At 35.6% G+C, this 17046-nt stretch overlaps 1 protein-coding gene across 1 annotated transcript in view; it reads left to right on the top strand.

Annotated features, from left to right (window-relative positions):
• NEGR1 (neuronal growth regulator 1) overlaps positions 1-17046 on the top strand; it is an 885164-nt gene that overhangs the window by 489299 nt on the left and 378819 nt on the right. The window contains exon 3 of the mRNA XM_036351917.1: positions 2817-2942. Within this exon, the coding sequence (XP_036207810.1) occupies positions 2817-2942 (126 nt within the window). The remainder of the gene's footprint in view (positions 1-2816; positions 2943-17046) is intronic.

Here is a 17046-nt window from a genome sequence, read left to right as displayed (position 1 = left end):
GATGTCAACAGGTGATGCATTCTGGGGAGAAGAGCCTTGCCAAAGGGATTTCCCTTATTTACCGCCTCTTTCCATATGTTCCTTCCCTGTAGCATATCCTGAATCATGAGGCCCCAAGAGGTGATTGCAATCACTGAGATGACATGCCACACCTGGAATTCAGTACTCTTCCCTTATCAATTTCCCGTAGTTAAATGTCAAATCTAAGTTTATGGCTAAGAAACTCTGTTGTTTCTTTGCGAAGTCAAATATTGTGCTTAATATCAGTGTACCACTCATGTTTACTGCTTAAAATACAAGCAGATGCATAAGGGGAAACTAAACTACTTTAAAATCTGATAGAATTGACAAAATAATGTAATTGAGAGGATAGGATGTATGGTCTTATGACACTTCATCATTTCTCTTAAATATATACACAACTTCTATCTAAAGTTGAATCAGTTATGTGTTTAAAATATATAAATGAACTAACCATCCTAGGCTGATCTCTATGTACTATATTCCATATAAAGGAGAAAGTACTAAGTAACTTTTTCTTTTATTTTATTAATAGTGTGCATTAGTATATATGTATTTGTGTGTATGTGCATTTGTGTATATTTGTATATTCTCACATATACAAATATTGTATATTTACACATGTATTTCATAGTTTGCCGTAGTAAATTAATACATACATCCACATAGCCAATAGTATTCCTATTTAATGTAGTAACTTTATTTTTATTAACTCTCCTGTTCACCAGTAATAGATAATTCACATTTTTTCCTATTTTCTGTCTATAGTATCTTAATGTCTATATTTTTGTTCTGTGTCAGTTAAGCTAAAAAAGAGTACCTGTTTAAAATGGTTTTTATTTTTTTTATTTGCCTGAGAATAGCTCACTGAAGAGCTTAATGATAACATGTTTTAAATGCTCATTAAAAATATGTCATTTAGAAACAGTTACAATAGTATATCACTTAAGAATAAGCATTTTCTTCAATCATAGCAACAGTTACATATAATCAAATGCTTTATACCCATAATAATTATCTTAGATTTTTCTTATAGCAGAGTTATGATTTAATTTAAAAAATCAAAGATGATATTCACAGGATAGGTAATTTAATTTATCCTTAAGATAGATTTTAGTTACTGTTTTTTTTTAAATAACTGTCTAAATATCTCTTGCATGAAGAAACTCTAACAATTAAAATATTTCAGTAAAAAAAGAATATTTTTCTAATAGTTATCAATGTATCTAATTGCCATTGGGAGGCAACCAGTGAATGTTTCTCTCAGTACATTATAATTTTTATATAGTAAACCAAAATGTGTATTATAAGCCAGTCATACACTACCAAAGTGATGAAGTTCTGAGAGCAGTTTAAGGCATGGGAAAAGGGCAGTACTGAAATTAAAAACAATATGATATGTCTTTTAAGGCATCTAAAAATAATAGCTAACAATGTCAAGTACTTTTATAAGTCCTTTAACATGTATTGACTTATAGAATGCTCCCAACAGCTACATGGGGTTTGTATTATTACCTCCAAGTTTCAGATGAAGACACTGAGTCTGAGATACATTAAGTAACTTGCCCTAGATAACTCACTAGCCAGTAGAGGACCCAGGATTCATATCCATGTTGTTTGAGGTTTAAATGAGACCATTTGGTATTTGAGAGAGTAATGGACATTTTAATCCAGGAAGTTAATTTAAGGATTTTTCTATCCAACTTTCCCAACTTGTATTCCATGGTCTGTAAACTTTTCACCAAATGCTGCTGGGATCAAAGCTCCCATAGTCCAATACATAAGGGACAATAAAAAAATACAACATAATATTTTCCCCTTTACTCTTGAGAGGTACAGTGGGCATAACAGAGGCTCTAAGAAATCCAAAAGTGAAGAACTGTTTCAACCAGTGGTTTCCAGCCATCACTGACAAGAAAACTCTTGCGGAACACAAGTGTCACAGCCCCTAGTAATAGTGTCTCTTAGAACATAAATGCTGGCAATCTCCAGCCCTACTATTTAGCAGATAGAAAATTGAGGCCCAAAATGCCTTTGAGAACCCGGAATCTTACTTCCCAGTCCTGCACATGTTTTTATCTTACTCAGCTTTTGAATCAAGATGTAGGCACAACTGTTTTAGTTTAAGTCTCTTCTAAATTTCCACTTTTTTTTACTCTTTTCAACAAGAAAACCATCATTATGGTGAAGATTCATGGATAGAACAGATTGATTATGAATACTCCAGTTTATTTAATACAAAATATCCACAATAACCCTATCGGTTTCTGCTCAGTGGTTAGAGCGTTGGCCTGTGGACGGAAGCATCATGGATTCAATCTGTTCAAGGGCACATGCCTTGGTTGCAGACTTGATCCCTAGCCCTGGTTTGGACACATGTGGAAGGCTAGTAGTGGACGTGTTTCTCTCACATCAATGTTTCTCTCTCTCTCTCTCCTCCTCCCTCACACTCTCTCTGAAAATCAATGGAAAAAGAATATCCTTGGGTGAGGCTTAACAACAACAATAAAAAATATCCACAATAAAACTTTAATTTAAGCAACACTTAAACACTTTTGTTATTAAATATTACACATCTAAAATTTAGAAAAAATAAAACTAACCAACTAACAAAGAAAACTCTAAGAGAGTCTTGAGGAGCTAGAGAATCTATCTTTGGGGTACTGATCATGATCATAGGCCATAAGTGCATTCCACCACCCCAGCTTTAGTGCATGAGATCATGGAGTTATCATATATAGATCAACAGAATTTTATATATTTTTTTCTGACCACTGCATGTTTTACCATTCCAGTTCCTCCGAAGATATATGACATCTCAAGTGATATGACCATCAATGAAGGAACCAATGTCACCCTAATTTGTTTGGCCACTGGGAAACCAGAGCCTACCATTTCTTGGCGGCACATCTCCCCGTCAGGTAAAGCAGAACTATGCCAGTGTTGTTTGTGCTGTTCACTATTCTCCTTTAACCTCACTTGTTCCAAACTTGAGTCAATTTATTCTCTTACATCTTATTCATGAGGTAGGCAGGACGCGTATTTGGTATTTGTATACTTATTCTTTATACCTAAATGTTCTGTTGCTCACAAAAGTTAAATGAACATTTCCTGTCAGAGCCTGGAATAGAACCCGTGTCTCATGATTTTTAGTCAAAGTTATTTTCATCCTAGTATCCTGGAGAATTGCACATCCATAGACAAAAGGCCCAAATGGAAATATTCCAAGTGAAATATTTTCGTTGACATGTGTAAAGCTTTTCATTCTGTCCGCACGCACATGTTAATAGGCCATCATGAACGGCTAAGGGAATCAGGGGGAAATCACATTATACAAACTATGAGGTTGCTGCGTCTAATTTGAAAATGCAGTTCAGAATCAAGGATCTGGTAGTTAGAATTACATTTTCAGTGATGAAGGGATCTTAAAACCCAAGAGCTTAAGTGACTTGTACAAGACCATGTGCCTCTGTGGAATTAAGGGGCGTGACATGAAGAGAGGAAGTTCACCCTAGGAAACAGGATAATCATCCAAACACTTCTGTTTTCACAGCAGCGACTCTAACAGAATCATCAACTTGTGTCCGATTTTAACATTTGAACTATATAGCTTTAAATTTACCATGGACGTGAAGGCGGTGCTTTTAATGAACAGGATGCCACAACATTTCAGATAATGAAAATTGATTTTTATTTGTTCTATATTTTTAGTGGAAATAGTTTCAACAAGGCTATTGTGATGAAAATGCTTTTAAAGAAATCAGAAAGACACATTTTATAGAGGCATAGGAAGAGGACAGCTGGAACATCTATTTGATCTGCTAATGCTTTCTTTAATATCACTTATCCTTAAGTGTCTTTCAGTTTCCTCATTTATGCAGTAGGTCTGATGAGACTTACTCACATCATATGCTTAGTATTACTATTAACGTGAGAAGGAAATCAATATAACAGCAGTATACACTTATACGATACGCATTATGGTCTCTATAATGTTTCTGAAGCATGAGTGCACTCTTGACTGCAAACACTTCACTCTCGAGAGTGGCTACAGGATCATAAAAACTGGCATGTGAGCACTGAATTAGTGACAGGGCTCTCCGTGGAGTGTGAGACAAATGCAGGACTAACAGTTGGGATAAATGTGTCCCTATCGCCAATTCCCTAGTCATCAGTGCAACCAATGCTAGCGCAAATCGCTTAGCCTCGGTTATTCTCAGCTAGTTTCCTACTTTCCAAAATCAAATGATAATGATCCCTGGCTATTGTGAGACTGCAAATAGATACTAGGCCTAAACATGCTTTATAAAGTATAAGATGATATGCAAATGTATGACTGATTCTTAATCATCTTTCCAGGGGTTTAAATCTGATATGGTAATATATTTTTTTGTAAGAACGAGGCACAGAATCTCCATCTTTATACAATTTAAGATTAATATGTTGGATTTAACTCTCCTGCTTTGCAGTGCTTGTTATTATGCATAGTCTTCCTTTTAAAGTGCTTGGGTACATTTTAGTTTAATTAAATAGCATGAATATTGGTTAGTGAAGTTATTAGAATAATGATAATGCATAACATCATGAAGCTGAAAGAAGACAGATTGGGTTTATAAGTTAAACTGTACATAGATTTGTTTTCCTGATCCTGCCACACAGAGCAAATTAGAAAAATTAGCATAAGTATCAACTATTATCCAATAAATAGCTAGACATGGCTGATATTTTTATAAATGCTTCCAATATTTTCAAATTATAATTTGTTAACTATCTATATTTAAATGTGCAGAACTGTGGAGTTCCTGCTTTAAGTAACATGCCTGATAATTCTACTAGCTTTTGTCCATTTGTATATTTACATTTGAATGCTAAATTGTAAAATTCAGGTATGCTAATGTTTTACCTAAGAAATATCAATATTTTGTATATTCTCTTTTTTTTTTTAATTTTGCTATTTCATGAAAGAAATGTGGCTCAAAACAGCAGTCACCATATAAGCAAAGTTTAGTGTTAAAAACAGTTACGCAGTTGACCCTTGAACAATGCAGAGGTTAGAGGTGCTGGCACTGTGCATCCCAAAAGCCCCTTATAAATTTTTACTCCCTCAAAACTTAACTTATCCTTTGGTTATTTAGGGGTATTGATTCTAGGACCCCACCCCCCACCCTGACAGCACTAAAAGTTTCAGGCCCTATGTAAAATGGCCTAGATCCATGCGTATAGTGGGCCCTCTGTATCTGTGGACTCTGAAGCACTCATCAAAATTAGCACAGGGAACTTATTGACAAAAATCCACATATAAGCAGAACCGTGCAGGTCAAACCCTTGCTGTTCCAGGGTCAACTGTCCTCCCTGTCAACATTGGGAGAGATGTCTAGCTTTTGTACCTGTGTGATTTGTTTCCATCTTTTTACCAATACCTTTGGTAATTTTTGCCAACTCATTCATGGTCTATTTCCATTTTTAAAATTAACAAGAAATATGTAGTAACAGAATGATCACTCCACAGAGCTTCTCCCTAATCTACAGAAAACTTAGGTTGTGTGTTCCACCACATCGCAGACACTAATCACCTGAGGCCATTGGAATTGCTCTTTCACTTCTTAGTTCAAACAACTCAGTGCATTTTCCTAAAACTCATCTCTCCAGAGAACTGTCTTGGATATATGAGTTTCCTTAGAGTTTACATATACCAGTGATTTCTTTCTATTTTTTCTAGTCTATAGTCAGAGATTAATTTCAAATTTATATTTAAAAATTATCGCAGTATCATTTAAAGAACACACTATATCCTTTATTCAGTTTCATTCATGATCATTTTTCCCATTTGCTTCATCATTTGCTATGTGTAGAATATGTAGAAAAATACACGTTATTATATTTTCATTCCTGATCATTTTTACTTCCTCAAAACTTAACTTGTTCCTTGGTTATAAAAGGAGCATTGGTTCCGGGACCACTACCACCCCCAGACACCAAAATTTGCAGATGCTTAAGTGTGCTATATAAAATGGGGGACTTATAAGATCAGCGCATACAGTGGGCCCTCTGTATCTGTGGACTCTGAAGCGCTAATCAAAATTTTCATTCATGATCATTTTCCCCATTTGCTTCATCATTTGTTATGTGTAGAATATGTATAAAAATACATGTATTATACCTTTTCATTGAATTGTTTGAAAGCAACCTGTATTTATCATGCTCTCTTCTCCCCAGTTATTTCAGTGTGCATTTCTGAAGAATTAGGACATTTATTACATAACCACAGATGTTCATATGTCTAACATTGTCATTATACTTGTATTCCACTGCTATCCATCTTCCAATTCTGGCAAGTGATCAAATAGTGTCCTTTATGGAATTCTTTTTTCTCTATTATGGAATCCAAGTTTTGTATGTAGTTGTCATATCACTTTAGCCTGGGGACTAATTCTTTATCTTTCTTTGTCATTACTGAACATTGATATTTTTTAACAATGTGTGTACCCTTTATTTAAAACAGAATATTTCTCATTTTGGGTTTGGCTCGTTTCTTCACGATTGCATTCTAGTTATGCCCATCTGGAAATAAATAAATGAAGTTGTAACCTTCTCAAGGAATGATATCTAGAGGCACAGGATATCCATCTGTTCCTTATTTTTTTATGTTAATTTCCATTACTCAACAAGATGTTGTCTGATTTCTGTACTGTGTAGCTATTTTTTTCTTGCCCTACGCTACCAATAAGCAGTAGGGGAAGATTTTAAGATCATAACATACAAATATCTGCTACTTGTCCACCTTACACTTAGATTTAGCATTACCAGTGATTCTTTTGTGAACCAATCTTTACCCTAATAATCATCAAAGAGGATATTTTCAAGCTGAAGTACTCTTTTTACTGTCACCAATTAGCACTTGGCATTATGCTGTCAACATGAGCCTCATTTCCCCCTGTTATTTATTTATTTGTTTATTTATCTACGTATTATGATATAGACTTATGGATTCCTAACTTTTAAAAATTATTATAGTTCATTACTGTTCTAATTATTTTGATGCTCAAATCGTCCCTTATTTGGCCAGTGGGGTGACTTCATTCTGACTCTTGTGTTGTTGTGATATGTCCCATCATTTTTTTTTTTAGCATTTTTATTTTTCCTTCATGATAAAATATGCCAGACTCATCTTGTGTCTTTTTTGCCCCAGCTCTGGAATCAAGCACTTCACTTACTGCAAATGATTAGAAAGCATACACTTGGGGTTAGTATCATTACAGATTGGTTTATGATAGCTAACAGTTAGTCGGGCTTACAGCAAAATTATCAGAGACTCAGAGGCCTAGGCTACTTCCTGTGATATTATAATAACCACAAGACCTGACATAACCTCAGTGCAAAGGGTAGACTATATTTTATTTGGTTTATTCTAACAATTAGCATGGAACGGGGCCAGCAATGTTGTGTGTATACAAAAATGCTTATGGAATTAATAGTAAAAATATTTATATTAAGGAAAATATAAATAGGAAATTGTTCTTTTGATGGAGATTTAAATAGGTTCATACATCTTTGTTCATAAGAAATCCAATTGTTTTAAGTAATCTCTGATCTACTCAGAAAATTTTTAAGGTTTTTCCCAAATCCCTAACATAAAATATATGATTTGTTCTTATTCTTATCAGTAATTTATTATGCACCAGGTAGTACCAGAATAGCAGGGATAAAGATCATGAACTTTGATGATAATCAGAATTGAATTTAAGACACCGGTCTTCTCATACCAAGTGTAAGATCTTAGACAAAATTGTTAACCTCTTTAATTTTAAGTAATAAGTGATGATAATAATTCATAGAAGTATTATGGGGACTAAATAGAATGTCATAGGGTATTGAAAAGATTTCATAACTTTGAGCAAATATTCCATAATATTAACTATTCATGGACTACTCAAATGTGTTTAATGTTGACTAGATAGACTCTTCCAAGCCTGTTTTTGAAAGTGAGGGGACTATTTACAGCTCTTAAATGCAATTCATATAACTATTCTCAAATGAGTGTGTTATGAAGCCAAAAATCACTTCAAACTCCTGGAGAACATTGACAGTTTACATAAGCCACCTGATTTTGAATACAGTGACAAAATAAACATTTTAACCACATATCATTTTATCAATAAATCTAGATCCAGAAAAAATAGGAAAAGTTAAAAGATAAATTTTTAAATGATAGATTACAGATTACAAACCTGAGATATTTCTAAAGCCTCTGTCAAATTTTCACTTACTAGTCATTGCTGTTTATCTTAATCACTGTTACCTAGTGTATTCCTATTATTTGATGTCTGAAATCTCCAGGTATGTTCTTACTCTATCCTTCTGCTATTTATTATCTGATGAAGATATTATTTTGGTTCTGAAGCTAAAATATGAGAGAAACAATGGCTGTATGTCTCAAACTCTTTGTTTTCTAATTTCCAATTGCCTCATGCCTTTTGGCAGGATATTCTCACCGTAATTATCCATAGGAGTTAAGAATATTACCTAACTCAATATAAGTTAAGGCACCTTTCTCCTGTTATGTTCTGGATTACATCTCTTTCCATTCTTTTAGATTCTTATTTCATTAATATCTTAAACTCTTCTTTTCCTTTTGACTCCCACTGCCCAAATTTAAACTATTTTCTGAATGCACTCTTTTGACATGGATCACTTTAGTTTAATAAAAAAATTATTAAGCTTTTATAAAGAGAAAACAAACAAAAGGTCAGAGATGTAAGAATGCAAACAACCATGATTTTGAGAGATTAAAAGAAGAAAAACACTTCCTGGAGCACTGTGCAGTGAGCAATGTTAATCAGGTCAGATAAGAGCCAAATAGTTACCTTTGCATTGGGTTGTTTGGTGATCATGTGACAATGGGCCAGAAACCCAGTGGTGGAGACTTAAAAGGATATGGGCAGTGAAGAACTAGATGTGAGGCAAAACTATGCATCCAGTTAGTCTAGATCAGTGATGGTGAACCTTTTGAGCTCAGCGTGTCAGCATTTTGAAAACCCTAACTTAACTCTAGTGCCGTCTCACATATAGAAATTTTTTGATATTTGCAACCATAGTAAAACAAAGATTTATATTTTTGATATTTATTTTATACTAGAGGCCCGTTGCACGAAGATTCGTGCAATAGGCCTTCTTTCCCCTGGCTGCCAGCACCAGTTTTCTTCTGGCACCTGGGACCCAGACCTTCACTCTGGCCACCACCTTCCATCTTCGTTCTGGACACAGTCTTTGCTGTGGCTGGAGCCTTCAGTCTTTGCTCTACGCTCCGGTGGGAGTCTTCAGTCTCCGGCTAGAGCTGCTCCTGTAGCTCCTTCTGCCCCCCCCCCCCCCCCCATAGCTTGATCGCTGCTTCGCCTGCAGACCTTGCCGATGGGCTCCTGGGTTCCAGGGGGCCACCTTGCCTGTGGCCTGGCTTTCTGATCATGATCAGGATCATGGGATGCAGGCAAGGCGGCTCCTGGGTCCCAGGGTTCTGCCTTGCCTGCGCCCAGCTTTCTGATCACGATCAAGATCATGATCATGATCACGATCACGGGCCACAGGCAAGGTGGCTCCTGGGTCCTGGGGTGTCACCTTGCCTGCGGCCCAACTTTCTGATCACCATCACGGGCCACAGGCAAGGTGGCTCCTGGGTCCCGGGGTGTCACCTTGCCTGCGGCCTGGTTTCCAATCACGATCACGATCAAGATCACAGCCACAGGGTCCCGCTGCCCAGGGCCACACATGGGGGTCCCGCCATGGGGGCCCTGAATGCGGCTCATGCTGGCCCAGACCTCCCTGCAGTATACAAATTAGCCGCCATCTTTGTTGGTGGTTAATTTGTATATTGCGCTGATTAGCCAATGGGAGGCATAGTGAAGGTACAGTCAATTACCATGTTTGTCTATTATTATATAGGATATTTAAATGCCATTTAAACAAAGAAAAATCAACCAAAAAAATGAGTTCACGTCTCACCTCTGAAACGCTTGTCATAGTTTCGCCATCACTGGTCTAGATGGAAATTTGATTTCTCTACTTTAACACACATTGTTTTTGCTATTAGGAACATCCTTTATCCCTGTATCCAATCCATAATAAAACCATTCTTAAGCATCCCAGGAAAAGTGGAGTGCTTTTTGTACATTAGTTGTACCACGTGAGTTGAACTATTTTTCAGAATTATAGTTGGTGGCTTTGTTTGTCTAAGGCAGCAATTCTCAACCTGTGGATCACAACCCCTTTGGCGGTCAAATGACCCTTTCACAGGGGTCGCCTAAGACCATCCTGCATATCATATTTACATTACGATTCATAACAGTAGCAACATTATAGTTATGAAGTAGCAACGAAAATAATTTTATGGTTGGGTCACAACATGAGGAACTGTATTTAAAGCAAAAGAAGGTTGAGAACCACTGGCTAAGGCTTATGGGACAGGGGACTCTTTATGTTGGGAAACAGTGTCAGTTTACTATTGTATCCCATGGCTTAGCACAGGGCCAGGCACAAATTAGGCTCTGGAGACAAATTATCTTAGCAGTCTTCATCTGTGCATGTCTTGCTTTGCCTTCATTTCTGAAGTATATCTTTGCTTGGGATAGAATACTGTCAGTCATCGTTTAACATCGAAGTAGCCATAAAATGGCCAAAGACGTTATTTGGAAATCATGTGGATTAAAGTATAGAAACTGAAAGATAAAAGGCAATATTCCCTATGCTTTCCATAAGTATGCTTTCTACAAGTATTGCTATGGGTTTTCTCCTTTATAAGATAAATAATATAAATTTTCAATCAGGAATACAATAAATTATTCAAAATGAAGAGATTTTTAAGGACTTTGAGATTACTAAATGAGAGTTATTTCAGAATAAACACAATAAACAAGGTCAAATATTCATTAGACCATGGGTCAGGAGCCTAAGGTCTGTGGGCCAAACTGGCCTACAGTCTATTTTCATAAATGGAGTTTTAGTTGTTGTTGGCACACAGTCACACTCCTTCCTTTGCATATTGTCTATGGCTGCTGTCATCTACATATATATGAAAGCCTAATATGCAAAGTGCACCCCCCCCCCCTTGGAGTTCCATTGCTCGTTATGACGTGTGCTGACCACCAGGGGGTGGCTCAGAATGAAGGAAGGCCCCGGCTGGCAGCCAGCAGCTGCTAGCGACCCTACCTGTGCACCAATTTCTTGCACTGGGCCTCTAGTATTATAATAATAGAGTTGAGTAATTACACAAAACTTAAACTAGTTACTATCTGGTCCTTTAAGGATAAGTTTGCTGAGCCCTGCATTAAATATTTTAAAAGAGGTGCTTTACATTTTGTTTCACAGCTGCAAGACATACAAGTTTAATGTTAGCACATTAAAGCTTCTGTAACCTTTAAAGAGAATTAAATACATTCTTAAGAGAGAAAATGTTAATTACTAATTATGAGAACAAAACACATGAAAGACTATAAAATGAAAGTTACTATCTAAAACTCATGTACACTACTGAAATCTGCTGTTAATAATTCTGATATCATCACAGGTATAATCTGGAAAGTACTACTTTCTATTATTGCTCTTGATTCTAATATAATTTCCTCTTGTGAAAGGATTGCTTGAGTGCTGGGCCAACACGAAGAGTGTTGTGATGAAGAGGCTGTGTGTGTGTGCTCCTTGCAAGCTGCAGCCTATCGCCCTAACACTTAATTCTTTGAACATTGTCTCAGGTTTGCAATCCTGACACTACACTTTGCTATTTAATGCTAGGAAGAAAAAATTCAGTAAAATCAGCAATTTATGCTCATGCCATTTCAACAATACCAGATATTCGGATTACAATTTATGCTTCCATTTCCATTGGAGAGCCGCACTCTATGTAGAGCTTTGGGGAACTTCCATAATGACTTTACTAAAGGAAAATTATATAATGAATGAATCTACATAACGATGGCTAGTTAAACTTTTACCATGAGATTGCATACAAATGATTTATGTATGCAGTTACAATTGCCTCTTTGTTCTGATTCTGTCTTTATAGTAATTTTTAAACCTTCATTTGTCTGCTTCTAAAGCCCCCTCTGCCTTTATTCAGTTAGTGGTGGGCTCTCTGTATTCAGAACTGTTAATGCCTGCTATATGACTACAGAAAGCAAGAAAATATGCAGTGTTTTAAGACAAATCCAAGGCTAAACAATGGACCTGATGATAATGCCTACTATATGACTGTACATAACAAAATATTCAGTGTTTTAAGACACATATAAGGTTAAACAATGGATCTGATGGTACAATGCATTATTATAAAAAAATAGTCCACTGTTCTAAGAGGAAAGTGCTTTATTCATAATGAAACAGGAAACAGGAATCCATCAAGCATCTCAAAGCGTTTCATAATAGATCTGGATTTTGTCTCCCTTTAATGGACTAAATTTGGGGTTAAAGATTGGCATTCGGGTGTTTATATTCTAGGAATTAGGTTTTGGTAGAGTCTTTTTTCTAAGTGATGTCAGTGGCATGTTGCCTGTATTAGGGAAAGGTTTTACATAAATGGTTATGTCTAAACAAATTAGGGGCTTGTTTAAAGGTTCTGAATAAAGAGAGCCCACCACTAACTGAATAAAAGTAGAGAGGGCTTTAGAAACAGACAAATGAAAGTTAGAAAATGCAGCTTTACTTTGGTTGTAAATGTCATGCTAATTCATGCTGAGGTAGGACTTCCTGGGTAAAAATTCCACTCATATATTGAGATAGATCCCAAAAAGATGCAGAAAGAGCACCAGTAGGTACTGTGAATGTATAAAATGAACCCAAAAAGTATTTAAGTATTATTCATTAGCATTTAGTGTGTTCCAGGCACTGTTCTAATATATCTTAGGTTAACATATATTCACTAGTTTACATGTGAATTATTACAACTTCATGTATCACATTGATGAGGAAAAGAGCATTATGTTCATTTGAAGCCAGGGCAGCCAATGAAGGCACAACTTGGTTTCACTTCCCCATAAATGTACGATCATGTCCATCAAGGCTCCATTTGTATGCAAACAAGGCCTACTGGAAGTTTAGAGCTGTTACAGGATAATTATGAAAATATACATAAATAATAAAAAGAAAATATGTTAATAATGATTTTTTTAAATCAAGACTCAAAATGTCCTTGACAATTATAGACATGAGCATATGTTTGGCTTGCAATAATTATTTATAGAGGAGTTATGACCTGCTATGTAAAGAAGCACTATAACCATTTTTCCTCATTCAAAATGGATATGTTATTATTGCATTTTTAATTATACTCCAGCTTGTTTTAAAATTATATTTTCCTTGATTAATTTGACCATAATTAGGAAAAATTCTCACTAGTATAAAATTAGAATGATTTTAATAATATTGGATTATAGATCAATAAAACTATGATAAACACTATTTATCTCATCATTTGGGTGCTCTCATTTTAACATCTATTTAACAGGCTACATAGTAGGTTCTCAATAATTAACTGTTAAATGACAGTGTTTTAGAATACTATAAATTCTTTACATGATCAATAAACTAATATTAACTGATTAATGTCTTAAAAATTAATATTACCATTCATTATTTTCATTTATAATAATTGTGAATCTATTATTCCCCAATGAGGTTGTAGAAAAAGCTAATAACATTTTTATATTTCCAACTCTTATTAAGGCAACAGAGCACAGTGCTTTAACGGGCATGCTTAGTACTTGGACTTACTTGGCTTCAAATCCTTGCTCTGCCGCTCACTGTGTGTGTCATCCTGGGCAAATTTCTTAAGCTCTCTGTGCCTCAGTTTCTTCATCTGCAAAATGGAGGTGACAATAATAATAATAAATAATCATGTCACAGGGCTATTATATAAAGGAGATAGTACATGTAAGTATTTAAAGCAAACACAAATTAAGAGTGCCAAATTCTAAGCTATTATCAAAATTTATTTCAGTTTATCTTTATGTAAAAATTGCTTGAGGACATATGATAAAAGATGTCAGTGATAAACCCTGTGTTCTTATTTGATTAAAATCAGATAAATGCAATGTAATGATTGCATTGCTACACTAGTGAGATGTTATTTTGTAGTTGTCTCTACATAGAAAGTAGAATTGTTTACTGAGCAACTACCAGAATAAGTTCCACAAACAAAGTTTTAATTATTTATTTGGGTTCTCATAAAAGGGTATTGATGAGAGGAAAAGACAAGAAACATAATGCATTAGAGGGATACCTTTGGGTTTTTCTTTCGCTTTACTTTTTGGTATAAAAAAATGTATAAAAATAAAGAACAAAAGAAAGGTCTTTTAAACAGCTATATATTACTGAGAGGTTGCCCTCATAATAAAGGCCCAAGTCTCTCAAGAGTTTGGTTTGATTACTAGCCTGAAAAAAGCCAAGATAAAGAATATAAAGGATACTATGACCAGAACATGAAAAATAGTGCTATGTTTTTCTGATTATTATTATTATTATCATCAATAAGTTATCCTCGTACTATGCCACCCAATTTCAGCCTGTTAAAGTTTCCTAAAATTTATGAAATATTTTCTTTCAGAAGACAGTAGTTTCACTCTTTGTGAAAATGTTTCAAAGGGAATTTTGTCCTAAGGGAAGAGGTTCAACTTTCATGAAATGTCTCCTAGTATAATGCATAATGAAAATAACTCCTGAAATGTGGAAGCTAATTTTGCCAGACTGACAAAAGAGGCAAAATGAAACTTTTATTGCATAAAATTTTATATGTACGCTTTGCCGAAGAAATTGTGATTTAAATAACTAGATTTATTGTGTATTTTTGTCTAACTCGGGCCATGTTTCTTCATCATCTTTATAAATTTATATAAAGAATAGTCTTACATAACTTGACAAATTGATAATAAGCCATGCTAAAGTCTTGAAAACTTGTCTTCAAAGTATATAGGATTATGAAGTTCATTGAAATAACTTTTTTATTTAGTGTGGGGTTTTTTTTGCCTTCCTTGTTAGCCAGTAGTGGTGTTTTTTTTAGTGTTTCCTTCTGCATTAGGTTTAAATTTAATCAAGTGCCAACTGCATTGTTTCTGGACAGTGCTGAAGCCCTGAAGATGTATTATACCCATGCATCATCATAGCATTGTCATTCAGACGATATATTAGTGTAATACATCTTCAGAGCCCTCAAATGAGAAGCTGTCTAGAAGGAATGGGGCGAGGAGCAAATTCAATTCAATTACAGGACAAAAGAACCGATTGAAGAGAAGGAGAGAACTCTCTGAGCAAGACTCTCCGTGGAGTTTATTACAACCGGGTATTTCATGGAAATATATACCATTTTTTTCTTTTGTGACATGACAAGGAATAATTATGGATTTTGAACACGCATCTGTAATGATAAAGGCTTCCCTACCCGTGTTTGAACAGTAGAGGACTGGTGGTTTGCAGGGAAACATTTAATTGATTTGGGGGAAAGTTGTATAAGCAATGCTATCCATTGAATAGATAAACCTACAATATACAATTAACCCAGAAACTGATTTATTAAAATGGGGTAGGTATGAAAAATATTTATCTTTCAAATAACGTCTATATTGGCACTTTTTAAATTTTCAGACACAAGTTAAGATATACAATACCTGATTGAAAGGTGATCAGCAGGCAACACATGAGAAAATCAACAACCCTTCTTAGCCAGCTCCTAACTATTTCCACTAGATTGAATTGTCCTGAGTGATCAATAAGTTTTATTGCAAGGGTAAGTTTTTCTTAGATATATCTCATATGTTAAAAAACAACAAAACAAAACACAGAGAAACTCTTAATTTCATCACTGAACAAAGCACATCCAGGGTTTCAAGTGTTCTGCCTGGCTTACATGTTTTACAAAAAGTAGATTGTTTAAGAAAAACATCCCTAACTCATCACATAATGGTTATATTTTGAATATTTATTTTAAATGAATTTTCTTCTAATATCATCTATTGAATACTCACATGCTATACAGTTTGCTAAACATTGAGTATACAGTTATAAGAGGAAAATATACAGCTGCTACCTTTAAGGGATTCACAATCTTGTTGCAAAGAGTCAGGTAAAGAGGAAGACAATAGCCCTAACCGGTTTGGCTCAGTGGATAAAGCGTCGGCCTGCGGACTCAGGGGTCCCAGGTTTGATTCCGGTCAAGGGCATGCACCTTGGTTGCGGGCACATACCCAGTAGGGAGTGTACAGGAAGCAGCTGATAGATGTTTCTCTCTCATTGATGTTTCTAACGCTCTATCCCTTTCCCTTCCTCTCTATTAAAAAAAAAAAAAATCAATAAAATATATTTTTAAAAAATGTCTAAATATTTTTTTTTTTTAAAAAAGAGGGAGACAATAACACATTTACTAAAGACTGAACACAATGATAAGGCATCTCTCTCTCTCTTTCTCTCTCTCTCTTTTTTACTATGAGGGTACATTTATTAAAGCTGGGTATAGTTAAACAAGGAAGGGCTTAGCATAAAGCAACAAGAGAGTTGAGGCTAGGCTGCCTTAACTCATGGGAAGTCAGAGTAAGGGGGGCCTTAGGGACAGGTTCAGGGGATTGGCCTGGAACTTGATGCTGCTGCCTATTGCTCCCCTGGTTGCAAGTCTTGTGGGGACCCTTCGAGTTTAGGAGATGCTTGCCGGTGGGGGAAGGAGAGAAGGAAGAGAACGGTGAGGGCTGCTCCCCATAGGGAAAGCTTACACAATAAGGCATCTTTGAAAAGTTAACTTCTAAACTGAACCTTGAAGTTGAAGAGAGGGAGGCTGCTGTGTGTAGCAGTGCTGTGGTGAGCACAGCATTTGTAAATGCTTGAAGGCAGCAAAGAAGTTGGTGTGCTCTAAAACAGAAAGCCTGGACCTAGCTTATAAAAGGGGGAGAGTGGCTTAAGGTCAGGTTGGAAATTAGCTGAGAGTTCATATCAACTAGGGATTGATTGTAGGCCATGGCGAGGAGATAAGATTTTCTTTTCTAAATGCAAAAGGAAACC

Source organism: Myotis myotis, unplaced genomic scaffold, assembly GCF_014108235.1.
Source record: "Myotis myotis isolate mMyoMyo1 unplaced genomic scaffold, mMyoMyo1.p scaffold_m19_p_2, whole genome shotgun sequence".
Taxonomy (NCBI): domain Eukaryota; kingdom Metazoa; phylum Chordata; class Mammalia; order Chiroptera; family Vespertilionidae; genus Myotis; species Myotis myotis.
This window is presented reverse-complemented; position numbering and strand designations above follow the sequence as displayed.